Genomic DNA, 27,282 nt, shown 5'->3' with positions numbered 1-27,282 from the left:
GTAAGCTGGAGGAATCATAGGGCTTTACAAAACTGAACAACTGCTTAGACCCCAGCAGCATCGACGATTAACAGTAAGACAGTGGTATATTGAAAAAAATCAAGCTGTCATCCCTCTGACAAGCTACAGCCCTCCTTCCCTCTTATAACCAGTTACGAAACATTTAACAGATCTACAAAAGCACAGCTTAAAGAGCCTTCTTTTTTGCCTCCTAGACCTAATGAGGTCTTGATACAAAGGTGAACCCAAGCACCAATCTGCCCATGTCAGAGCACTGCCGCCGCCACCCGGCCAGCCTCCTTTCAGCTTACTGCCCTTACTTTTTAATGATGAACTTAATCTTGGCCTTGTTTCTGAGTATCTTCTCCAGCCTTGGAATGCCAAAGGTGGACGGCCGCCGGAATGGCACGCCCTCAGGGAGGCCCTCCACATAGAAGTCTTCTGGGAAAGATTCAAATAATGCAAATGGTACTTTCACAGCTTGCTTCAGGCCAAGGGCTTCGCCTGTAAAACACACCCAGACGTTTCTATTCTTTCTCATGTTCGTCACTTTTCAAAACTCAACCTTTGTAAAAAAAAAAATCTTTTAAATTACGCTTTGCAGCTACTAAAATTATATTCTTTTTTTTGAAAAATCATATTACTTTTAATTTTAGAAAAATGTGTTCAATTCTGCAGTGCTCAGAAAAGTGGGAGAAATGATGGCATCCATGCTCGCAAAACGCATGCACTTCCCATGACAGTAATATTTCAACGCTGAACATTTTATTCTGCACACATTCTTAGACTACTTGAAAAAGGCTACCATACATTTTAGCACTAATATTTCAAAATAAACTTACCGCATTTTTCATTGAAAAGATTCTCAACTTTCTGCTTTAAGTCCGTGATTTTGGCATTCCAGGCCTCTGCAAGTGAAAAACAAGACAGTTAGTAGCAATACTTAGCAAAATACATCTATGCCCAGCAACTTATTTCATTGTGCATCTTTAAGAAGTACAAAAAAGGGCGCCTGGGTGGCTCAGTCGGTTAAGCGACTGCCTTCGGCTCAGGTCATGATCCTGGAGTCCCGGGATTGAGTCCCGCATCGGGCTCCCAGCTCAGCGGGGAGTCTGCTTCTACCTCTGACCCTCCCCCCTCTCATTCTCTTTCTCTCAAATAAATAAATAAAATCTTAAAAAAGGAAAAAAGTACAAAAAAAAAACCCACATATGTTTTTAGCAGAGTCGTGTCTTGGCAACTACTTTAATCCTACATTATTAAACGGTCTCACTCTATTACTAATAGATTGGCAACAAATGACATAGGCTAAAAATAAAAAACAAATGAAAACCAAGAAACCTCCCAAAAAACAATGACAGCACCTTCTATGTGCCAGGTATGGTTCTACCCTTTAACTTAGTACTTACAATCCTCATAATAACCCAAGGCAGGAAGTAATATTATCCACACTTTACAAATCCAGAAACTGAGGCACAGAGGGGTTAAGTAGCTATTATAGTACCTTTAATAGCTCGTATATACCAACTTACCAAATAAGAATTCACCTAGAAAAATAAAGTGTATTGGTTCCTTTTATTTAAAATGATGAAATTAAGAAAAAAAGAATTCATATTTACCAAAGGAAAACTCTCTCCCTCGAGGCTTGAAGGGAACATTAGAACCATTAGTCTGGGTAGGGGTTCTAACCGTGGAGGTTTGAGGGTTGCTGTTATTAGGGCCTAAAGAAGAATTAAAAGGAAAAAATCATAATCAATACATGTACTTCATCATGTTTAAGCACTGCTTGTGATTTCCCTGAAAAACCACGTTAAGTTCAAACAGTACATAAGCACTGTGCAATGCAAATGGGCACCGAGGCCCCTGCTACTGCCTCCATCCATTTTTCTACTTCCGTCCCTACCTTCAGCCATTTTCGTCCCAAACAGAATTAGCTTTCTGGAAGATCTGACGAATTTTCAACTCACTTAATGCTTCAACGCACCCTTTTGGGGCCATCTAATTTTGGGGTAGCTATGTTTCCTTATGTATTTTTCTTTCAACCCCTGAACATAATCCAACTTCAGGTACTATCTCTACTATGAAGCCTTCCTTTGGATTCTCTAGCTGACTCTAGACACATCCCTCCTTTGAATTCTTAGTAAAATTAGAAACAGTATTATAGGAAACTGGTTGTTTTTCCATTGAATGAAAAGGACTATTAGTTTAAGTTATTCTTATAAAACCAGGACCTGACTCTTCTTTATGTAGAGATCACCTAATGCTTAAATAGTGAGTTTATTTTAATCTGAAGCCAGCCAGCAATCTTTAAAAACAAAATAGGCAAAATAATGGGAAAATAAAAAGAAATTAAGGTTCTTCAGATTTCTTTAGAAAATAACCAACATTCTAAAGATACATCTTCAAACTCCGAATTTCCCAATTTGCTGAGTATCTGTATAGACTCTGGGCTTTCAGGGTGCCTGGGTGGCTCAGTCAGTTAAGTGTCTGATCTTGATTTCGGCTCAGGTCACGATCTCAGGATCCTAGGATAGAGCCCTGCATCTGGCTCGTGCTCAGCACGGGGTCTGCTTGTCCTCCTCCCTCTGTACCTCCCCCCACTCAAGCGCGTGCGTGCTCTTTCTCTAAAATGCATAAAATCTTAAACAAATGAAATAAATAAAATGTCAAGACCCAACATTCTACTCTTTAATTATTTCAAAACTCCTGAATAAAAACAAGAGCTTTCTTAAGATGGCATAGTGATGAAAGCAAACTAGCAGCCTGGGCTAGCTGGTGGGTACAACCATGAAGAGGCAATCAGTCCATCCCATCACCAGAGCCCTGCAACAGGGCTACTAAGTCAGCTCACACCTCTGCTTAGGCTCCATACTCATGAAGCAAGCCTTCGATAACAGGGTGAGACAGGAGGGAACTTGAGAGCAGCAAACAGAATGGACTTGACTGAAATATCTAGTTCTTAGTCTACATTAATAAAGCAGCATTTGGGTTTATAGTTTAGTGAAATAGCATCACATACCCACTGGAAAAACTAAAATTTAAAAAACAATGACAAATGCCGAGGATGGGGAGGATGGGTGGCAACTGGAAGGCATCCACTCCTGGTAGGAGTGTAAAATGACAAAACCACTTCGGAAGACTGTTCGGCAGTCTCGCAGAACGTGAACAGCTCCACGATTTTGCTTCTAAATACCTCCTCAAGGGGAGAACATATGCTGCACTTTGTACACAAATGTTCACAGTATCGTTTTTAGACAAGGCTGGAAACAAACCCAAATGTCCACTGACAAATGTATAAACAAAATGTGGTGAAGCCACACCATGGAGGAATACTCCACAATAAAAAGGGGATATGAAATATGCCACGAGTGTTAAATCAAAAAGCATTATTCTGAGAAAAAGAAGCCAGCCATAAAGAGTAGAGCCAGTAGGATTGCAGTTATATGAAATTCCAGAACAGGCAAAAGCATTCCGTGGTGACAAAAAAGCAGACCGGGGTGGCGGGGGGGCGGCGGTGGCACTGGGTGGCTCAGTTGTTAAGCATCTGCCTTCAGCTCAGGTCATGATCCCAGGGTCCTGGGATACAGCCCTGTGTCAGGCTCCCTGCTTGGCAGAAAGCCTGCTTCTCCCTCTGCCACTCCCCGTGCCTGTGTTCCCTCTCTCGCTGTCTTTGCCTGTCAAATAAATAAATAAAACTTAAAAAAAAAAAAAAAAAAAGGCAGACCGGGGTTGCCCGTGGGCCCGGCTGCTGTGGCCTGTGGGGAACAGGGCAGGGTGATGGAGATGTTCCAAAAATTGACTAAAGTGGTGGCACCACCATTTTCCAAAACTCAAACCGTACAACTACAATGGGTACATTTTACTGTGTATAAATTATATACATCTCTTTTTTAAAGTAAAACAATTCCAAACAAGCACGATGTATAATTTAAAACAGAGTATTAGTATGGTGCAAGCAAAATACCTCCCCCCAACACTAAATTGCCAAAAAGTTCCTGGACACGGACACAGCTTTTACTACATACATCACCTTAAAATACTAATGATTATTTTATGGTATTTAAATGAATATTACTTAAATTCAGAGTCCATTTATAGACTTGGTGGAGCAACAGAAAGTTATCGTGGGACAAGGACCTCTTTGGCATGGGGAACGTAATATAAACCTATTCTCTGTTAATCTGAAGGAAGGTCAAAACCATTTTATCACCAAGCCATCACCGACCTTAGTCCTCTCCTTTTGAATTAGAAACCAAAAGTATAGTATGCGAAGTGAGGGTCTAATACTTGGATAGTATTTCTTTCAATTTAAAAACAATGGGCTTTTTTTTTTTTAAGATTTTATTTGTTTGTCAGAGAGAGGGACACACACACAAGCAGGGGGAGTGGCAGGCAGAGGGAGAAGCAGGCTCCCCGCTGAGCAGGGAGTCCGATGTGGGGCTCGATCCCAGGACCCCGGGATCATGACCAGAGCCGAAGGCAGACGCTTAACCAAATGAACCACCCAGGTGTCCCTAAACAATGGGCTTCTAAGCTGGTATGTATAATAAATGGGTTTATTACCCAACCTAAAGAGCATCCCATTCCTATCTTGTCTCCCTTGCTGATTCTACTGCAAGGCAAGAAAAGTATCAGCATTTACACGAGATCATTCTAGTTAATACATTTATTTGTATTTAATAATCAAACCCTCAAAAAATAAAACGAATATTAAAAACTTATGTCCATACAAAAACTTTTTTTTAAAAGATTTTTTATTTATGGGGCGCCGGGGTGGCTCACTCGTTAAGCGTCTGCCTTCAGCTCAGGTCATGATCCCAGGGTCCTGGGATCGAGCCCCGCATCGGGCTCCCTGCTCCGCGGGAAGCCTGCCTCTCCCTCTCCCACTCCCCCTGCTTGTGTTCTCTCTCTCTCTGAGCATGATGAGGGCATCTGCTTCTCCCTCTCTCTTTGCCCCTCCTGCTCCCCCTGCTCATGCTCGCATGCTCGCTCTCTCAAATAAATAAAATCTTTAAAAAATAAGAAACAGAAAATAAAAACTGGTGGCGAGTATGTGGAGAAACTCGAACACTTGGAGCGCTGCTGTCGAACGTGGAACTGTGGTGGAGAAAGGCGTAGCAGTTACTTAAATGAAGGGGATCCCATGTTGGCCGGCAGTTTTGAAAGGGAAAGAGGACAAAGTTCAGGAGATGGATGGTGGTAATGGTCGTGATAGGTGCATAACAATGTGAATGCACATAATGCACAGAACTGTACATTTAAAAAATGTAGACCAGGGCGCCTGGGTGGCTCAGTTGGTTAAGCGACTGCCTTCGGCTCAGGTCATGATCCTGGAGTCCCGGGATCGAGTCCCGCTTCGGGCTCCCTGCTCAGCAGGGAGTCTGCTTCTCCCTCTGACCCTTCCCCCCCTCATGTGCTTTCTCTCTCTCATTCTCTCTCTCTCAAATAAATAAATAAATAAAATCTTTAAAAAAAAAAAAAAGAAAGTTGGCTGGCACAAAATAAAATTTAAAAAAATAAATAAATAAATAAATAAAAAATGTAGACCACCAGAAGGGCCAATCTTTGTTATGTATATTTAACCACAAATCTTAAAAAATGGACAGAAGGGAAGGACTGCAGTACTGGGACAAGCTCCAAGACAGATGAACCTGGAAAACATTCCACCAAGTGAAAGAAGCCAGTCACAAAGGATCACCCACTGTGTCCTTCCACTTACACATGAAATGTAGAAAATAGGCTTATCCAGAGACAAAAAAGTTTATGAATGGTGCGCAGAGGCTGCAGGGAAGGGGAGATGGGGAGCAACTGCTATATGTATTGGGGCTTTTTCCTGGGTGATGAAAAGGTTCTGGAGTTTGACTGGCCTGACAGTTGCACAACCTTATGAATATACTGAATTGTGTATTTTAAGCAGTGAATTAAAAAAATAAAATGGTGAATTCTATCTCAACTTAAAAAACAGCATATGAGTTAAGTACCATTCTTATTACCATTTTACAGGTGTACTAACTGAAGCACAGATTTTAAGTTAATTGGCCTACATGACGAATGATGGAGCCTAGACTTAAAAATCCAAACATGTTAGCACCAGAGCCTGTGCATTATTTTGTTTTAAATTCTTCCCGCCCAACCAAGAGACCTAAGAATCAATCTGCGAGGGAATTCTAGAATGCTTCTTGCTTTTGCGGACAACGGGTCCAGGCAGGTCTGGTACTCCATCTCCTCTACGTCTTGCCTTCTACATGTACACGTGAACCTGGCGCTCAATCGGTCTTCCTGTATCCGTGAAAGAAAGGACAAGAGGAAACCCAGAAGGCAGTCTCATAATTTTTGAGCTACTAAAGGATAACTTACCTTCAGAATTTCTTTTATGTAGAAAAACAGGCATCTCCCTCTTTGTAAAATCAGTTGTTTACAACAGAGTATAATTCTAATTTCTACCTGGTAACCTTACTTCTATAAACCTAATCACATTAACATACTACATGAACCCTTCGTTTCTCTATTTTCTTAACATCTAGTTGATAACTAAGAGTTTACTTATACTTATTTTTTTAAGCAGGCCCCACACCCAACATGGGACTTGAACTCACGACCCTGAGATCAAGAGTAAGCCTGATCTCAGAGTTGTGGGATCGGGCTCCACATCGGATCCGCACTGGGTATGGTCTGCTTAAGATTTCTCTCCCTCCCTCGCCAATGCCCAAAAGCCGGGGTGGGTGTGGGTGTGGGGGTGTGTGTGCGTGTGCGTGTGCGTGTGTGCCTGGGTGGTTCAGTTGGTCAAGCGTCCAAATCTTGATCTCAGCGTTCTGAGTTCAAGCCCCACACTGGGCATGGAGCCTGCTTGGGATTCTCTCTCTCCCTCTGTGCCCTCCACTCAAAAAAAAAAGGAGAAAAGGAGAGAAAAGAATCCCACATGTTTCTCTCTGCAACCTTACTTTATTGCAGGCAATAAAAGCATTTTAGGGATCTCCTTGCAAGATTACAATGTGCTCTAGAAACACCATGTAGACTACTATGAAAATTTCAATCAGAACGATTCAGGTATTTAGCTTTATCACAGGTAGCTCTTCATGGGTAAGCCCGGTTTTGTAAAAATTCATTTGCATAAAAACAAACAGTAAACTGAAGAATTAATGGATATACTTAGTGAACTGGAGAATCATCAGAAACCTGCCCCAGAGTGGCCTTACCTTCCACAGTGACCTCAATTTCAGGAACTTTTGAATTACTCCCAGGGCTCCGTGGTCTTTTGGGCGACTGCAAGGCTATAAAGTAAGAACATGATCACTTTTGTATATTGGGGGGGCGGGGGGACCCAGAAGGGGATGCTTTATAAAAGCAGAGTATTAAAATTCATACAGTTTGGATCTTTTCAAAGAAACCTGAAGAAGTAAACTGGTAATGTAATCCTCTTCCTGAGACTCCACAAAACTGTGGAAACAGGAATGAAGGAGGATGGCAAGCAGGAAATTTTTAATGGAAATGTTTTTAAAGGGGAGGGGGGAGTCCATTACATAAAATACCTTAAAAAGCAAAGAAACAAACCGAAAGCCCCCAAAAGACGCTAGCGCATGATTCAGTATGATTTAGGTAATGTCAATAAAGAATGTTTTACTGCATGGAGGTATAACAGAGTATATATGATCTCTTACCTTTAGTGTTTATTTTACTAGCCATTCCAGGAGGCAGGTAGGAAATAACTAGTTCAGGTCTGGAGAGAAAACCAAGAAATATTAGAATAGCCAGCATACTACTGGTCTTCACAGCTAGTAAACATTATCATGACCAGTTTTTTTTTTTTTCATGAAGGCCATCATTCTGTAATGTGACAATGCATTCTGTCATTACAGACAGAAACAACCCTCACTTTTCCCTCCCACCGTGATCTGCTACATGATTTTGTGAAGAGTAAATGACTTCTTCCATGAAATGAAAATTAACGGACACTAATTTCCGCAAGTATGGAAATCTTGCAGACGTCTAAGTAAGACACACAGCATGGAAACTCAGCTGCCCACGAGCTGCCTCAGCAACACTGGAGCAGATACAAATCCACGTCTTCATTCTCCATTCAAGTACTAAGGAATGCTAAGAGTCAACACAGTGTCTGTGACACCAAGTTGAACACCACCCCGGCGAGGAAGGTGTCCCCCTTCTCCTTGTACGGAAGAAAACCTACACGGGTTCAAGGATAAGCCAAGGCAAGGGCCGGGCCAGGGATGCAGCTCAGAGCTGCACGTTCCAATCCAGATGACAAAAACTTAGCCGTTGCCCGCAGCTAGGAAAAACTTCAAATGGAAATAGAACTTTACTGTTCTGATTCCAAAAATGACTATATGGGCAAATTGAACTTACTTTTTAACAACAAACTTGATTTTATTACTCCCACGGACAATCCTTTCAAGTCGTGGGATTCCAAACCAGGTAGGGCTGCGGAAGGGAATTCCTTCTGGCAAGCCTTCTACATAAAGGAACTCGGGGTTTGATTCAAACACAGGGTATGGAACTTTTACTGCCTCTGTGAGTCCAAGAGCTTGAGCTGCAAGTTAAGAGAACATAACGTATGGAAGGTAAAATGTTACGGACATTCTTTTTAAAAAATTTTTTCATTTTATCAAGGTATAGCTAACATAAAACATTATATTAGTTTCAGGCATAATGATTTGGTATTTGTACAAACTGCAAAATGATCACCACAGTAAGTCGAGCTAACATCCGGGCATTCTCAAATGTGTTATGCAAAGACTCCCTACCATCTAGCAATCTCCACTTAGTTATTTTTTTTAAGGGGAGTCTCCACTCAATTATTGGAAGCATTTTGCGTAGTATATTGTGCAAAACTGAAGAATGGGCCTAAAAAATAAGTATTTTGAAAAAAGAACATTTTAACACTTCAACAAATGAAAAGGATAGTTCCATTATTAGTCAAAATGATCTCTGTGCTCTGGGAAGAAATGAACTATGGGCCACAGCAAACTGACAGAGACAAGTTTGCTATTGATAGATACAAAGTGCATATGGTGCACCTAAGCGGAACTCATCAAGTTAGAGAGAGCAGAGGCAGAGATGGAAGATTCCCGATCCGGGACACAAAACATTAACACCTTTTAATAATGATGGATGGGAAGGCCCCGGGGGTACTGCTATCACTCCCACTCCTTACTTCCTTCTCCATGACAGACACACCCAATCAACTGAAACACTCTTGCTGAATCAATCTCCTCAGAATCCTCCTCAAGACAGCGCTCCAGGAAACCGCTGTCAACAAATCTACGTTGAAACAAACGATGAAACCTATTTGCTGTATGTGCGGTGTTAGCCAGATTCGAAGTGCAGACAGTGGGACTGAGCCTTCCCCCAACTCCTCCCTTCCTCTCCCATTTGGACATACCAGAAAACCGAATCTGAGAGAAATAAAGTAACTTGCTCAGGTTAGGTAGCAAATTTAGTAGCAGAAATAAACGAAAACCCAGTTTCTGGGACCTTCCTTCCGTAGGTCCTGAACTGCTATAATTTATTCAGAACTCTGCCTTTCATTTAGGTTTCTAAACTAAGACAGAATCACTGGGTTTTACTTACCAAATTTCAAATTAAAAATCTCTTCCACTTGCTTCCGTAGCTTGGTAATTCTGACATTCCAGTCTTCTTTGACTAGAAAGCAAAAATAAATGTAATTAACAACGTTCCTTCTTGGTGCTGTCACAAAACTAGGTTGGATGTCGTTCTTCCTGGTTATGTTCTTTTTTAGAAGATTCAGATCTATCTGACATACAACACTGTATTAGTTTCAGGTGTACAGTCCAGTGATGCTCTGAATTTGATTTTGTTCAGAAACAAAACCTCTGGGTCTTAAGGAAAAGAAGGATTCCCTGCACCTGTCAAACATCAGAACTTGAGGAAGACAGAATTCAAATTTCAGTTTACACTGTAAATAAAGAACTTGTTCTTAAGAATGCTCTAAACGAGTGGTTTTCAAGGGCTCTTCCTTGGAGGAGCACCACAGGATCCTGTCAGGGCAGGGAGGATCAGCCGTGCAAGGGCCCGGGCAGCCCACGCCTTCACAGAACAGCTCTGACTGTATCTGCTTTCTGTACAGGCATTCCTTGTCTTATCAAACCAATGTGTGGCTTGAAATCCACAGAAAGCGAAATTTCACTAATTCGCAGACACACATGGGTGAGATACATGCTGAACGGATTATGGAGATGTGACTTAACACTCCTCTCATCTATATTCTGGCTTATTTCCTTCCCCTTATTCACAAGACAGCAACCATCCCCTTGTAAATGAAGGGAAAATAAGCCATTGCAGAAGACACGTAGGATGTCACTTACTAACAGACACTCAGGGCTTGTTTGGTGGAGCTGTGGATGGAGAGAAGCAATGGAGGGTGATGGGAGGGGCTGGACAAAGAGAGGAGAGGAGAGAGTAAGCAAGAGAGAGAACGAGCGAGAAAGAGGGTAGGGTCGAGCACAGGGATCACATTCAGGGTGGAAGTCGCCTGTGTCTGTGGACAGAGGCAGCGGGAAATGCTGGGAAAGTTCTGGAAATAATGCTAAAGGTCAGTGGCCTGGGAAAACCTCGTAATACACTGTTTATGTTTACTGTAGAAGTACTTTAAAACTCTTACTTTAAAAGAAAACCTACCGTCTCAAGGGTTTCATATGGTGTGGCTCAACCGTTCAGCCAGAGGAAGAAGTCTGGTACAAACCAAAAATTATTACTAAAAAACATCAAGACTCTTCTTCTCCAAGGTCAAGAGTTTCTGTTCACTTGTCCAGTTTCTGCCTCACCCTACACCTCCTCTGCTGGCAAAGATCTCTGCACTACTCCTCCCAGGAAGCAAGTAACCCTCCCTGTTCTGCCCCTTCAAAGCTCAATCACCTGGTTAACTCCAGGAATTTCTCACACGTGATACATGTGTATCTGTTACAAAATTGAGGGCAAAGTGCCCCCACAGTGTGTTTAAGCATACAACTTTTATCAAATCTCATGTCACGCCAAGAATTAAGTAGACCTTTCTAATGGCGTGACTAACTCTTGTCACGCAGTCTGACTTGAATTGCCCGAGCAAAAAACGGATGCCTGGTTTACAGGCAGACCAGATGAACGTTTTTGCCGGAATGAAGAATGACGACTTTAATTCTTGCCAAGGTCTCCTAGGAATGGTGGAAGGCTAAGTACTGTTAATGATTCAGAGCACTGAGACTTTTCTTCTGATGACAGGCTTTTCAAGTATCTATGCTAGAGGACAACAGATCAAGTACAGCTGACGATGGGATCCCTGAACCTACGGTGCTGGGCACAGCCTTACCATTCCCACATTTGCAGTCACCATCAGAATTATTAACCAGCAATCACATTAATCACAACCTGGAATTTGCTGTCTCTCTTGAGAAATGAAGACTTGAACAGAGACTTTCATCATAGTCACACTAATCCAGGTTAACCCAGTTCTACCTTCAGGAATATTTCTCTTTCCATTACTTCCGTCAGCAAAGTCTACGTCATCCCCAATCTTCTGTTCATCACTAATGCTCTGTTTCTTTGCCTAAATCAAAAGCATGCTGAGGAGGTTGTCGTGTGGGTTCTGATGCTCACTGATCACACCGTCTCCCCAGCAGGATTCCTGGCACAGGAGAATTCGGTTTCCCTTGTATGGTGTTTCTCAACCATTTCGCATGCCACTATCAACACAAACAATTTTACAATCTCTCCAGCATCCTGGCTGACCTTCATCAGCAGCCTGCAGGTACCCTCAGTGCTGAAGGATCAGTATTTAGTACAGACATCTTGTATACCATTTTGCCGCAGTATTTGTAAGAACAACGAACCGAGTGAATTCAGAAATGCCCCCTAGTCCTTGGCAACAGAAGTCTTTAACGCTGTAGAAGATACGCAAGCTGTGGTCACTTTTTCTGCCACTATGCACAGTAAACAAAAAGATGGCAAAGAAATAAAGGCAGACGTAGAGTTCAGATGAAGAAAATAAAACCATTCATTCACACACAACCGAGACTGCAGCCTCCAGGCTCTATTGGGCTCTGAGGTCAGTGCAGCTGTTGGAACTGCAGTGTTTGTCATTAAAAGAACAGGGGCCGTGTGAAGAAAGATTAAGGTCTGAATCTGCATGGTCTGCCACATCAGCCACATGTGGCAACTGAACACTTGAAATGTGCTTCATTGACATGAGATGTACTCTAAGTGTAAAATATGCAACAGTTTTACCTCATCATGTGTTTATTTTGATCACAGGTTGAAACACAGATTTGGCTACCAGAATATTAAAAATGACACATTTCTACCCAATACCACTGATCTAAGTTCAAAGCCTGAGCTTTCCCAAAACCACCTGGGTGTGTACTGATACATGAAGGAGTGCCTGTCTTGAGCGTCCACAAACGATTTTTGGAGGAAAGGGAGAAAAGATGAGCTCCATCATTTTAAAAGATTGTCAAACTCCTTAAAAACACTCATCTGAGCTTCTAGAAAGGAATTCACAACTATCTTACCTGGTGTATTCGTTCTTGGCTGAGTGACTTCAGTAGTACTGTGGGTCAGAAGTTCCGGTCTGTAAAAACACGGTGAGGTGAGTAACAGAGCATGCAGGAAGGCCTGGGGCCTTCCCCACACAGCTGTGAACTGTCAGTGAGGGCCACTATGGTTCATTTCGACCTCATTTCCAGTGGGGGGGGGGATCAGTTGGAGGACTCGATTATTTTGAAAAGAGCCATTTTCACAGATTCCAGTTAGGACCTATATGTCCTCAAAGGCTTCTTTGAAGCTCAAGTGTGCAAAACAGTTGTTTCACCCGCAACAGTTCACCTGTTTCTAAAACCTCATATGAGCTCCACCACGGTACGGTCAGAAGTATCTAGCTGTGTCCTCCTAAAGATCCCTCTCTCCCGTATACAATGAGACCCAGTGACCACACAAACACACAAGCCCCAGTGAATCAGCCAGAGCTACACATTCTACCCCTACTGCACCCTTCTGTATTAAAGCCAGGCCTTCTGCACTTTCTCCCTGCCCCCAAATCACCACTATCCTTCAAACTCAAGCCAAAAGAATCCTTTTAAAATGTAAATCCAAATTATTATCATTTTTTTTAAAGTAAGCTCTACGCCCAACATGGGGCTTGAACTCACAAACCTGAACTCAAGAGTTGCACGCCATACCGACTGAGCCAGCCAGGCATCCCTCCAAGTTCTTTTTCAAAGGAACTGGCTTTAAAACCTTTTAATTACTCCATTGATAATACAGGACCAAAGGCCTTCCTCCACATGCCCACATCTGCCTGGCTTCCCATACCCACGGGGCATCACTCCTTCCACACAGAATGGTGCAGTTATGTGACTCCTTCGTCTACTTTTACTATTTCCTGTATTTGAAGCCCCTTTCCACTACTCTATGCACAGCTGACCCATCCACCTGCCATCCTCACCTTCTCCCTCAAAGCACCCAGTAGCACCTTATTGCATTTACCTCTATAATAAGCCTCCCAAGACAGGGTTCCTGTTGGACCCAGTTCTGTCTATCTGGTACCTAATACTAAATAAACATTCACTCAATAAATGAACCTAACTGTAATACAATTCAATTTTAAATATGGAAAGTCCAATGGAGAGGGGAACAAAAGACCCACTTGAATGAAATTAATCTCTATTAAGGAAAGCATTACATTTGTTTCTGGAAGATTTTATAATCTTACCTTTTAATAACAAATTTAATTCGATTGCCCACTTGTATGATCTTCTCCAGCCTCGGGATGCCATACCATGAGGGACTTCTAAAAGGAATGTTTTCAGGTAGTCCTTCCACATAGAGATCATTAGGATGTGCCTCAAATTTCTGGTAAGGTACAGCCTTGGCCTCCGTGCTCCCCAAGGCTTCAGCTTTACAAAGGAAAAGCAATTCAGGAGAATAAGCTTCTGAAGAAATCACAGTTTAGTACAATCCAAAGCAAGGTAGTGGTCAACTTTTTGAAAAGCAAAGTAAACTCTGTAAACACACACACTAACTGTGGAAACAGGTTCAGTACAGCAAAAGGAAGTATGAATGGCCCATGATTAAGAGGTAACTTCTGGTGGAGGCAAGTTTCTGGATTCGAAGACCATCTTAATAGCTTGAAAATCCTGTAAGAGATTTTTCAGTATCTTTGGGAAGAAATAAAAGGATAAGAGAACTACCATAGTGAATAAAGAATGTAACTTAGATACTACTTTTTCAATCATCTGGAGGCCGACTTCTGCTGCGTGCGCTCTGAGTGTGATAATCCTATAGCCGGGTCCCACACACAAAGTTACTGCAGGCTCTATTTTTTACTTATATCGCAACCATGAGATGAATGTTCTTTACCCCTTAAAACTACATGAGTGTGGCATTTTAAAAGGAAATAACTTCTGCAAAGAATGCATGGAATGGGAAATAAAAACAGCAAGCAGAGACTGGTTTAGATTAAAAGAAGCATAACAACCAATGCTAATGCATGAGTGTTGTTTAGACCGAGATTCAAAGCAAACCTTTAAAGGTACTTTTCAGATGAACGAGGAAACTCACAGACTGGCCAAGAGTGGGTACAAAGGAATGGTTAATTGTGTCAGGCGTGACGACATGGTGCTCGTGTAAGAAAGTGAAAGCACTATTCACAAAGGAGCAGTGAACACAACATAAATGATGCCGTGCCTGTGATGTGCTTTATAATAGGCCTACCAAGGGAAAAAAGAGGAAAAGATGAACAGTGTGGAAAAATCTTAATGATCACTGATTCTGAAAAATGGGTACATGGGAATGCACTGCACTGCTTTTCTAGTTCTGAATAGGTGGAGAATTAGAATTTCAAAGTGTAAACATGAAATATCTAATTTCTGCTCTGAAACCACACTCGAACAGAGGTCTAATAATATTCAAGGCCCTCCATCTAACTTCTTCCTAATTTCATTAGCACCAAATCTGAAGGGCCCAAGTATAGGATCTCTCTCTGTGTCTCTCTCTTTTAAAAGGTTTTATTTATTTATTTGTCAGAGAGAGACACAGAGAGAGAGAGGGAACACAAGCGGGGGAGTGGCAGGCAGAGGGAGAAGCAGGCTTCCCACAGAGCAAGGAGCCCGATGCGGGGCTCGATCCCAGGACCCTGGATCATGACCTGAGCCGAAGGCAGACACGTAACTGACTGAGCCACCCAGGTGTCCCAGGATCTCTTTGCTGTAAGTAAAGAATGTATATTTGAAAACCACACACAGGGGGCGCCTGAGTGGCTCAGTCGTTAAGCGTCTGCCTTTGGCTCAGGTCATGATCCCAGGGTCCTGGGATTGAGCCCTGTGTTGGGCTCCCTGCTCAGCAGGAAGCCTGCTTCTCCCTCTCCCACTTCCACTTCCCCTGCTTGTGTTCCCTCTCTCCCTATGTCTCTCTCTGTCAAATAAATAAAATCCTAAATAAAAAAGAAAGAAAGAAAGAAAGAAAGAAAAAACCACACACTGTATAATAAAGATCATTACTGTTAAAAGAAACACTCCCTCAAGAAATGTGGTAGAGCCTTTCACACCACACCTGGGAGATAAAATATGATATGTAATAGAATAGTAACTACTCCCGGGAAATAGAGCAAAAAAGAATACAGTCATAATTCTAATGAAATTCCTATGAAATAAAAAGGAATCAACTGCTGGAGTAGAGACAGAAAGAGCAGAAGTTATGGGAAAGGGGGAAGGCCAACTGCATTAGCTGGTCACCAGTGAGGCTTCCTCTGGAGAAAACAACAATCTGCCTGGCTCCCTATTCCCCTCATGTCCCCAGACCACGTAACACCTCTTGTGTACTATGTACCTTTCCCCCCGTGTCTGGGGGAGTCCCACTGCCTTCTGCTCTGCTATGTTCTCAGCACCTGGCGCCCAGGTGTCCACGGATGCCCAAGGCCTCAAACTGACTATTCTGCCAAAGCAGTGGAACCTTCTAGACTTACAATGTTTGACACTTATAGAAAACGTAAGCTTTCCTCTTTCCCTTTCAGGAACCTTAGAGAAAAAAGCAATCCTCTTTACATTACCTACAGTCCTGGACTAACCTAAGGCCATGAGCAAAAACAAAGAACCAGACTTTTATTGTTTATAATGTAGCAACATGTAAGCTCTTACCTATTTTCTTAGCTCTGACACCAAGCCAGAATATTTCCCATTGGCTCCTTTTTGTGTGAGTGAGTACATGGGCTTGTCAACAGCCTCTTCTTTCCGCAAGGCCAAAGTCAGCTTGCTTGGCAAGCATCAGTGGTGGTAACAGGTTTGGCCGACTGTTTTCCCAAGCTCAACTTCCAGAACTACACGTGAGGGCAAAGTTTAAACCTGTTCATGCAGATACTCCTGGACTCTAATGACACTATGGTGGCCTTCTTCACCTGATTCATGTTACTAAATGCCTTGGAAATAAAATGATCTTTAAAGTGGGGAAGATGCTTTAGTTTATTGCTCACTAGCTAATTTCCAACCAGACGTACTAAGAGGAGAGAATTTGTCACTAAGGTCCTGAATTCACATTGGGTAGTCAAGGACAGGGATTAGGAGAAAAAACTTAAAATTCAGACTTCTCCCCAATGCCTTCAAGTCCCAGGTCAAGAGTAGAGATAAACAACATCTAGTCAGTGACCTAAGTTCGCAGCTGCCACCTAAGATATCCCTAAGAGCTGGTTTTATTAGGTCTTTAACACCCACTGCTGTACACCCCTCCTGGAAACCGCAGGGCAAGTAAGAATCATCACCCAGGAGACTTGGCTTTTTGTGGTAAAACTCAAATGGTTTCTCTCGCAGAACAGTGAGAACCGCTGCAGTCCTTGGGACTCTCTGTGCCAGCCAGCCACGCTGCCCTCCACCGCAGCCTTCCCCATGCAGGGCAGCTGGGGCGCTCTGGGACGTCCTCTGGTCTTCTTCTTGGTGACATAATTTAACGAAGTCCAATGTACACTACCTGACTGAAAGGCTCAGTGATTTCTGGAGGCTTTAGCACACAGGTCCGTGACACTGGTCTCTTCAGGAAGTATTTGGTCAGTACCTACTCCAGCACTAAGCACGGTTCTAGCAGTAGACAAGACACACGAGATCTTGGCTGTCATTACCTACAGTGTTGTAGTGGGAGGCAGAAGACCACCATTAGTGGTTCGAGGAACAAAAATGGGAATGAGACCGGATGTGCTTAATGGTGTGTGGTAGATGGGTACCCCAGTGAAACCAGGCCAATGCGGCCACATTTAAATTAAGATGTAAATGAAAAGGAGAGGCACAAAAACATCTGAGGTCCCAGCAGGGCAACACTCCCCAGGAGGGCATGACCTTCGAAACTTAAAGGACAAGTAGACGGTCATTACAGCCAGAACGAGGTGAGCCAGTGGGACACTCCAGGAGGTGATATCAGAAGAAAGGCCGGGTGGCTATGACCAGGGATTGTGGGGTTAATTCCAAGAACAAAGGGAGGCCATGGAACAGAAGACAGAAAAGGGACCTGCCTCCATTTTATGTTTTTAATGAGATTAAAACCTAGCTGCTTTGCGGCACTGGCTCTGTGCTGTGAGAGACGGGAGCAAGAAGGACAGGGATTTGGGCTGAGCTCCAAGTGCGGTCAGCAGGAGGCCTTGTGAGAATCGAGAAATCCAGGGTGACTCCCGGTGCTCTGGCTGGGACAATGGAGGAGAGGGTGGTGCCCCCCAGATGAGGGGGGAAAGGAACATGGTGCAGAGGGGGACAAAGTGAAGCCTGCAGACGTACCAAACAGGTGGGGGAAAAAAATAAAGTTCTGATGTCAAATGGGAGTCTCCAGGGCTCGAAACTTAAATGTAAATGCCCTCAGGAAATAGAGATTCCGCTATGTTCACAATGGGAGATGGGAGGGACCAGCTGCCGAGAGAGCACAGCAGGGGAGGAGACAAAGGACTCAGGACCAAGCTGTCAGGCAGCACTTCAAGCTGGACAGGCTGAACTAAAGGAACCATCAAGAACAAAAACGACAACCAGGGACACGGGAAGAAACCAAAAGTCACCCAGGTTCGTAACTGTCCATATAAATGGTTTAAAACAATGAAAACAAGAGAAAGAAGAAACACAGCCCTGCTGAAGGCAGGACAAAGCAGGGGAGAGTGGCCCAGGGTAACAAAAGATGCCGCGGTGACAAACCAAACCCAAGTACGGTCAAGTGTTCAGGGATGGGAGCCGGCAAGGCCAGGGAGGAAGAGAACAGTGTGAGGCCCACCGCGTTTTTGGATAACCAGCCCTCAGGGACAGACTGTGACCTAGGCCTGCTCCTACAGAGAGGCACACCAAGTGCTGCGGAAGGGGCCAAAGACAAAGGACTCCTGGACTGCGAGGGGCACGACGCTGTACCAGCGACACTGGGCCAGAGTTACTCAGGAAGAGAACTCGGGCTTCCACTGCAGAGCTCCCCGCCCCACCCCACCCCCGTATGGGTCTAAAACTCTCCAGGATTAACATATGTATATTCACCAATGAAAGAAAACTGGAGGTGACACACCGGTCAGAAGGGCTGAAATGAACAAGTCAGGAAACAAGAAATGTTGGCGAGGATGCGGAGAAAGGGGAACCCTCCTACACTGTCGGTGGGAATGCAAGCTGGTGCAACCCCTCTGGAAAACAGTATGGAGGTTCCTCAAACAGTTGAAAATAGAGCTACCATACAATCCAGCAATTGCACTACTGGGTATTTACCACAAAGATACAAATGTAGGGATCTGAAGGGGTACGTGCACCCCAATGTTCATAGCAGCAATGTCCACAATAGCCAAACTGTGGAAAGAGCCAAGACGTCCATCAACGGATGAATAAAGATGTGGTACACACACACACACACACACACACACACACACACACACACACACACACACACACACACAATGGAATATTACTCAGCCATCAAAAAATTTGAAATCTTGCCATTTGAAACTGACGTGGATGGAACTAGAGGATATTGTGCTGAGTGAAATAAATCAATCTGAGAAAGACAACTGTATGATCTCACTCATGTGTGGAATTTAAGAAACAAAATAGGATCATAGGGGACAGGGGGGAAAAATTAAGTAAGACAAAATCAGAGAGGGAAACAAACCATAAAAGACTCTTAATCATAGGAAACAAACAAGAGGGTTGCTGGAGGGGAGGGTGTGTGGAGTGGAAGGGATGGGGGTATGGGGTAACTGTGATGGGCATTAAGGAGGCACATGATGTATTGAGCACTGGGTGTTATATGCAACTATGAATCACTGAACTCTTCTTAATTATATGTTAATTAATTGATTCTTTTTTAAAAGGGGGAAAAATGAGGTGAATCATTTCAGTGTATTTACTTTCTTAAAGCAAAATTTGGGAAACTTATTCTGTAATATACTTTAGTCGTGGGGGAAATCACACTTACCAAATTTTTTGCAGAAAAGCTGATCCACCATTTTTCGCAATTTAGTGATTCTGGCATACCACTCTTCCTTCACTGTTAAGAATAATAAACATATAAATGTCCTCAAACTGGTGGCATTACTAAACTATGTCAATTAAGTAATGAATTTTTTTAAAGTTTATTTATTTAAGTAATCTCTACACCCAACATGGGGCTTGAACACACGACCCTGAGAGGTCAAGAGTCACACCCTCCACCGACTGAGCCAGCCAGGCGCTCCTGTTCTAAGATTATTTCTAAGATTTCAGAATGTGTTTCTTAAAAACATTGCTGACACCGAATAAAAAGAACAAATGAAACAATGACAAAGTGGAAATTAATAACTGAGTAATTTCACAGGTACTCTCAAGTGTCATGATCATAGCTCGGAAAGAGCAGAGTTCAGTTCACTGAATAGTAGCCTGCAGGTGAGCTCCACAACAGTAAATTTAGGGATAGGATAATGCCGGCGAGCCTTCATCACACCAACTCAGAGTGATAGGATTTCCATTTTCTAACCCCACCCCGCAGCCCTCTAGAGCCTAGCCAGGTGAAGTAAGAGAACAAGTCACAACTGTATTTCCCTGAAACACGTCTCACAAACAAGTGATGATACCCACGGCTCTGTGCTCTAAGAAGCCCTTTTATGTCCTGTGGATAATGATGAGGGATGATTCAGTTGACTAATGCAGATGTGGGTTAACACACTGATTCACCGTGACAGATAACAGACTTTGTGTCTCAGAAGTAGAACGAGCTTGGTTCTCTCATTCTACCCAGCAGTGTGATGTCTGCACTTATTTATAATGGATTATTAGGAAGAACATGAGTTTATTCTTCTAGAGAGCAGAGAATATTATTTCAACATTGTGTATTTCTTGTATATAATATTCTGATTTGACACATTTTTTTTTAAAGTAACCTCTATGGCCACGAGGGACTTGAACTAACGACCCTGAGATCAAGAGTTGCGTGCTCTACCAACTGAGCCAGCCAAGGACCCCACTATGACACACAGTTTGAAATAAGACTGGAGACGTACCTCCTGAAGCTGGTTTATCAAGCTGTAAGTCTTCACGTGTTGAATTCAGAAGTTCATGTCTGCAAGGTGAGAAAAAGTATTAAGTATTTACCAGGTAACAAGTTAGCAAAAGTAGCAACTACTAGTACTTATTAGATACTCTGTTGTGAAGACTAGTTTTAAAAAGAAGAGACAATCTGAACTCTTGAGCACAATTAAATCCTCATTTCTGGAGATTTCCAGAGAATAATAAAACCAAATGGTAATTGCAAATTGTTTCATAAGGTGCATCTTGGAACATGTGTCCTTCACGGTAAGAGTTCACTTTGCAACCCAAAGATACCTCATAAAAGTGTAACACCAAAAGAAGAGAGCCACAGAACTTTTTAATGAGATCCTTTAATTTTACATTATACTCAAGACTACCTCACTTCAACACATCTATAAACTGGTTATAAAAATCCTAAATATATTTCAATACTAACACATCTGTAAGACAGATTACATGTTTATTTTGTAATACAAAACTGCCCAGAAAATATAATTTCTAGATAACAGAATTTTCACAATCTAACTTATACAGCTCATCATTCCTTTTTGATGTAATTACCTAAAGTCAGGGGTTGCTGGTAGGGGTGGGGATTGGGTCAGAGACAAGAATGACCCATTTCAGAAATGTTGGAAACTAGCATAGGATTGAATCAATGGTTATATATAATATTCAAATAATATTAGTGAGTGAGAAATAAAACATTGGCTAAACTCTACAGAATTACCCTTCTAAAACAAAATACATAACAAAATACATACATCAAAACGAACCACCTTAACCATTAGAGAAAGGCTTTAGAAGTCCCCCCTCAAGGGGCGCCTAGGTGGCTTAGTTAAGTGTCTGCCTTCGGTTCAGGTCATGATCCGGAGGGAGCCTGCTTCTCCCTCTCCCTCGGCCGTTCTCCCCTGCTTTGTGCTCCCTCGCTCTCTCTCTCAAATAAATAAATAATGTAAAAAAAAGTTCCTCTCGATGCAGAAGAGGGCTTGCTGTTAACTATAACTAAGTATATTGAAAGGACTTGAAACAGGATGTGCATGGCACAACGTATCCCATGGTGTACTTGCATTAACATTTAAGCATCCAAACACAGTTTTATACACTTGAAGGTTAGCAAATACTAGCAATACTATATATAATAAACTCAGTATAAATATAATTCTATATATTAAAATTCTACATAAATATAACAAATCTATAAAATTCTATACTTATTTTGCTATTTAAAAATGAATTAAAAACCTCTAATATTAAAAGCACAATTTAATAAAATGACAGTGCAAAAAAGTTTTCTTAAAACAAACTTATTAATGTATCATTAATATATCAAGCAGTGTATGCTTACTGATGGTTCTTGGCTAGTGTCAGGGTTTTAGAACAAGCCCATGGGTTGACAATTCAATTTCATGAGTCCACTAGATCGCAAAACTAAAAAGTTACCTGCAACAAGTTCCTCTCTGTGGAGGACAGCTCACTTATTATCTTGAGGTACCTCTTAGGTCTTTTTCATGCTTAATTAAATCTTAAAAGCTGTCATCCCCTTACTGAATACCAATACAGATGCAAGCATGCTTGGTTGTAATCCTTGATCAAAGTAGTTAAATTCCCATTTTTTCAGCAGTACCAGAGTGTTCCCAAAGTAATGAAGTTGAATACTTTTGCAATGATAAATACTATTATTCCACTACGGGTTTTAAGGTTTATTTTATTTGAGAGTGAGCAAGGGGGTGCAGGGGCAGGGGGCAGAGGGAGGCGGAGAAAGAGAATCTTAAGCAGACTCTATGCAGAGCCCGAGGGGTGGCTTGATCTCAGGACCCTGAGATCACGATCTGAGCCGAAACCAAGAGTCAGAAACTTAACCGACTCTGCCACCCAGGAGTCCCTATTCCACTACTTTTATTTACTGTACTGTTTTTAGTTCAAGAGATGTCAGAAAAAAAGTTTAAAAATCAGTTACAATATGAACACAGTTCAAAAAGACTCATTCCCAATAGAAGGACTTAAAATGAAAGCCATGTCTTCAGACTTAGCAGAAAATTGGAGAAAGACAATGACAGCTATACGTCAATCACATATGGGCAAATATTCATGTTCCAGAAGCCAAGTCTGGGCATGACCAAGAAAATCCTGTCCACAGTGACACATTAAGGAGAAAGGGGTAGAGTAGCAATGTATCAGTATAATATTTTAGAAAAGCAATACAGTACCAATCAATATCAATAAATAGTGTCTTGTTTTTAAGAGTTATTTATTTATCTAAAGCCATGTCTTTTAGCAGAAGCAAACCCATCGCCACTCCCCGCGGCCTGAGTACCGCTTGGTCTAAACCCATATGGTTCATCTCTCTTGTGCCTGTACCTGGTTGAGGAATAAGCACTTGACAGAATTCTAACCGGAGAAGAGTAAGGCCCCTTCCAAGAGAAACAAAGGTAGCTGCTGTCTCTCCTCTACACCCTGCCAGGCTGTGAAGCCTGGAATTACTGCATCCAGCACACTACTGGTCTAAGGAAACAGCGCAAGGAAGGAAGAATCTGGAGGAGAATAAAAGCTGAGCTCCATGTACCAGTTTTAATCATCCTACCTCTGACCTTCTTGTAAAGTAAGCATTTTACTGTATGAAGTTGACTGACAAGGATTTTTTTTTTCCCTTACTGCTGCAGATCCTAACTGCTACCCCACCCTTTCCATGTCAGGAAGTCTCTATTTGGGGTGCCTGGGTGGCTCAGGCAGTTAACGGTCCGACTCTTGGTTTCAGCTCAGGTCATGATCTCAGGGTTGTGAGACTGAGCCCCATGTCCGGCTCCACGCTCAGTGCAGAGTCCGAGAGTCTCTCTCTCTCTCTCTCTCTCAATCTCTCTAAAATAAATAAATAACTCTTCAAACAAGACACTGTTTGTTGATATTGACTGGTACTGTATTGCACTGACACACTGATACTCTACTCCTTTCTTTAGCAGACTTAGAAGAAAATTGGAGAAAGACAATGACAGGGCGCCTGGGTGGTTCAGTCGTTAAGCGTCTGCCTTCGGCTCAGGTCATGATCCCAGGGTCCTGGGATCGAGCCCCGCACTGGGCACCCTGCTCCGTGGGGAGCCTGCTTTTCCCTCTCCCACTCCCCCTGCTTGTGTTCCCTCTCTTGCTGTCTCTCTCTCTGTCAAATAAATAAACGAAATCATAAAAAAAAAAAAAAGACAATGGCAGTTATACGTCAATCACATATGGGCAAATATTCGTGTTCCAGAAGCCAAGTCTGGGCATGACCAAGAAAATCCTGTCCACAGCGACACATTAAAATGCGGTAAATAAAATTATAACCCAAATTTAATTAAAATACAGCCTTAGAGGTTAATGAACATTTGACAACAGTATAAAAAGATGCACTGAACGAGAACAAAGAGTCCAAAGAGCGTCTTACTTCTTAATCACAAAACGAATCCTTTCCTTTGCCAGTAATATCCTCTCAAGGCGAGGAATTCCGTAAGTAGATGGCCTTCTAAAAGGAATTCCTTCCGGAAGTCCTTCTACATAAAGATCTTCAACGTGTGACTGGAAAAGAGGGTATGGGATCGTCACAGGGCCTTTGGCTTTTATAGCTTGAGCTTTAAGGATAAAAAGAGAGAGGAAAAATCATTAATTGGCAGGGATTAACCACACAGTTTGTACGACAGAGTAACTGAATACGCACTGCTCTGTTAACTTTTATAACTTTATCTTTGCTTCTGTTTACTTTAACTGAAGCACAAGAAAAGTAACACAAAGGAACTAAAAGGAAAAGAACAACAATGATGCCAAAACTCTAACCAAATCTGCAATCAAATAATGTATTATTTTGGGGGAACGTAGATGCAGCTAGACATTCTACTGAAATCTAAAGAACATACGATCCAGAAAAACATACTGGTTCACATCAGTTAATACGTACAGTATTTACAGGAAGTAGTATTTTTCAACGATAAACATTAGTGTAAAAAGGATTTTTTAATAAAGTAACAGAAGCAGAAAATTCTTCTGAACTGTAAAGATTCTGCTACAATTTACTTGCAAAGGTAAAATAATGCAGCAGCTGCAAAAGGTCAAAAGCATGGGGGAGTCTCGAGATTCAAATATAATGAGAAGACCTTAGTGATTTTATCAAACAAACTACAAAGGGTCAGAGTCTCTAAACAACAGGGTACCATCTGAACATCACTGGGTATTACATGTAATGTTTTCAGGTGTGATAACGGAACTGAGATTAAGACGTGGGGCTCGAACCCACGACCCCGAGATCAAGAGTCGCCTGCTCTATTGACTGAGCCACCAGGTGCCTCTCAACTCCCCATTTTGAAATGTAGACTTCCTAGAGCTGAAATGACAGGATGTCTGGGACACTACAGTCTTAAAATATGCTTGCATCAAAGAGATGGGACAGGAGAGAGGGCAAGAAGGAAAATACTGTAATGTTAAAGGTCGTTGAATGTGGGTGATGGATACTTAGAGGGTCTCTGTATCATTTACTTTTGTTTGGAAATTTTCATAATAAAATGGTTTTAAAAAGCATCGGTTAAGCTCACAATAGAGGCACATTTATAGACACTATCAAAATTCCACCGTTAAACCTTCTGATGCTGAGTCAATCGACGACAAATGTTCTAGACTGCAGAGCAGACACCTATGGCTTTTCTTCCAAAAACTTCTACTTCACGAGCACAGCACTGCTACAGAAGCAGCTTTCTAGTGTGTGCGGCAAGGACAGCAGATGAGCTACTGACCTGGCCAGAAAGACCCTGCAAGCCCCACAAGGAAAGGACCCCCGTGGTTTCCCCTTACTCCCAACTCCTCCCATAGGAATCCCCCTTCATCAGAACAGCCGCCCTTTTTTACTAGTATTTTATGTATTTTACTAGTATTTTATGTTTAAGTCTGTTGGCTAAACATTAATACGTGTACTGAAGTTTCAAGTGGACCACAGTACACATTTAACAGTAGGGACATTTAACATCCGTTGTTGACATACTGCATCTGAAAATCCTATTCACGTAACAAAGAAAACATCTTTCCCTAAAGCTATCACCATTGTTTCCACTTGTAAAATGTGAATATTGTTCTTATAATCTCACAATAGTAGGAAAACATTATTTTCTTTATTTTTTTTTTTAAAGATTTTATTTATTTATTTGACAGAGAGATACACAGCGAGAGAGGGAACACAAGCAGGGGGAGTGGGAGAGGGAGAAGCAGGCTTCCCGCCGCGCAGGGAGCCTGATGCGGGGCTCGATCTCAGGACCCTGGGATCACGACCTGAGCCGAAGGCAGACGCTTAACGACTGAGCCACCCAGGCGCCCCAACATTATTTTCTTATATGCAAAATAATGAAATAAATCACCATCACAACAAAAGCAAAAACATAATTTTTGTTTCCCTTTATGAGAAGCACTGAGATTTTCTAACAGTAAATTATTTTTACTCGAATCTGTACTACAGTAAGTACACAGTAACGAAAGTACATACAAAAAGCACTTACTGTGTACTTACGCACCAGCTATTACAGACACTATGCTATCTTACCAAATCTTCCTAACACATCCTCAGAGAGGATGAAGAGAAAGGGCTGAGCATTCTGTCCCCAGGGCCTGTAACCTTACCGGCACGGAACAGTGCTGAATATAGAACAAGTTCTGAGAGTTTCTGCTTTGAAGTGGACCAATTAAGATCACAGGGAAAACGCTATGGCTACTGGAAAGGGAGGACTACTAGTAGAGCCCTAAGGAGAAGTTACTGAACTCGTTACTGAATTTACTCTCATTCCGAATCTTCATGGACGGGTCAGCTGTCATCCATGAAAAATGGTACAGGAGCTATCATTTCAAGTTTAGTAAACTAAATAATGCCAGTGTAGTCTATCATTTAAGAACTTCACCCAGAGAAACTCAGTGATGTGGGAGAGCACTCCAAAAAGAGGATTTTCAAGTGAAAATTCAGTATAATCAGCCCATTTTCTAGACTGTTAGTCCACTGCAAAGTTAAGAATCCTCCAAATAAAAACACAGTTCAATGAAAGTTGCTATTTTTAGATGATATATATTTTAGGTAATATATACCAACTGGGGGTAACATGGTGCTTGTTTTTTTGATCACTACCTAAAGGCAGATGTAGGACAGAATAATAAAAGAAAAGGAGAAGACAATTTGAGACCTAACTTAACCAATTATGTATCAATTGTCAAGAAAATAAGGACACAAGATGAATACTGGACTTAACACAGCAGATGAAGAAAGACTATTATGAAGAAGCTCATCTTCAAATCGATCTCCAAGATCCTGGACTCTGCAACAAATATGTAAATAAACTCCCAAAGGAGCATGTTGAAGGGTTAAAAGAAATGCTAATTGGTAATCACAGAAAGAAAACTTTCCCAAAACTTCATAGTATTGAGAAGTGAACTTTCTTACACTGGATGAAAAGTAACCCAATTGTTAAAAGGCTTATCAACAAACGATTACAAGAATTTCTGAGTTTAGACTTACCGTATTTTCTTTCAAACAACTCTTCCACTTGTTTCCGTAGATCAGTAATTCGAGCATTCCATTTCTCTGAAAAATTGAGAGTTTTAAGTTACATCTAAACAATAAATCCCTGTCTGGGGGCACTATTATATTACAATGACCCAACAGCTAAAGACTTATTTTCTACATAATACATCCTAATTTTTTTTCTATTAAGTAATCTCTATGCCCTTGCACTCACGACCCCAACCAAGATCAAAAGTCACCATCCTAGTTTTAATAATCCAACTCCAT

General features: G+C 42.0%; 1 protein-coding gene across 8 annotated transcripts in view; it reads right to left on the bottom strand.

Annotated features, from left to right (window-relative positions):
• The window catches only part of GTF2I (general transcription factor IIi), a 101,017-nt gene that overhangs the window by 9,160 nt on the left and 64,575 nt on the right, over positions 1 to 27,282 (bottom strand). For all 8 annotated transcript variants that reach the window (XM_073884203.1, XM_025864765.2, XM_073884201.1 and 5 more), the window contains 13 exons: positions 27,010 to 27,075; positions 23,917 to 24,100; positions 20,474 to 20,532; positions 19,414 to 19,485; positions 13,718 to 13,901; positions 12,519 to 12,577; positions 9,586 to 9,657; positions 8,362 to 8,545; positions 7,659 to 7,717; positions 7,197 to 7,271; positions 1,620 to 1,721; positions 843 to 908; positions 321 to 504 (listed from right to left, as the gene is read on the bottom strand). In XM_073884203.1, coding sequence (XP_073740304.1) covers positions 321 to 504; positions 843 to 908; positions 1,620 to 1,721; positions 7,197 to 7,271; positions 7,659 to 7,717; positions 8,362 to 8,545; positions 9,586 to 9,657; positions 12,519 to 12,577; positions 13,718 to 13,901; positions 19,414 to 19,485; positions 20,474 to 20,532; positions 23,917 to 24,100; positions 27,010 to 27,075 — 1,366 coding nt within the window. The remainder of the gene's footprint in view (positions 1 to 320; positions 505 to 842; positions 909 to 1,619; positions 1,722 to 7,196; positions 7,272 to 7,658; positions 7,718 to 8,361; positions 8,546 to 9,585; positions 9,658 to 12,518; positions 12,578 to 13,717; positions 13,902 to 19,413; positions 19,486 to 20,473; positions 20,533 to 23,916; positions 24,101 to 27,009; positions 27,076 to 27,282) is intronic.

This window comes from Callorhinus ursinus, unplaced genomic scaffold (genome assembly GCF_003265705.2).
Source record: "Callorhinus ursinus isolate GAN/ISIS: 27379988/994484 unplaced genomic scaffold, GSC_fseal_2.0 scaffold55, whole genome shotgun sequence".
Classification (NCBI taxonomy): domain Eukaryota; kingdom Metazoa; phylum Chordata; class Mammalia; order Carnivora; family Otariidae; genus Callorhinus; species Callorhinus ursinus.
This window is presented reverse-complemented; position numbering and strand designations above follow the sequence as displayed.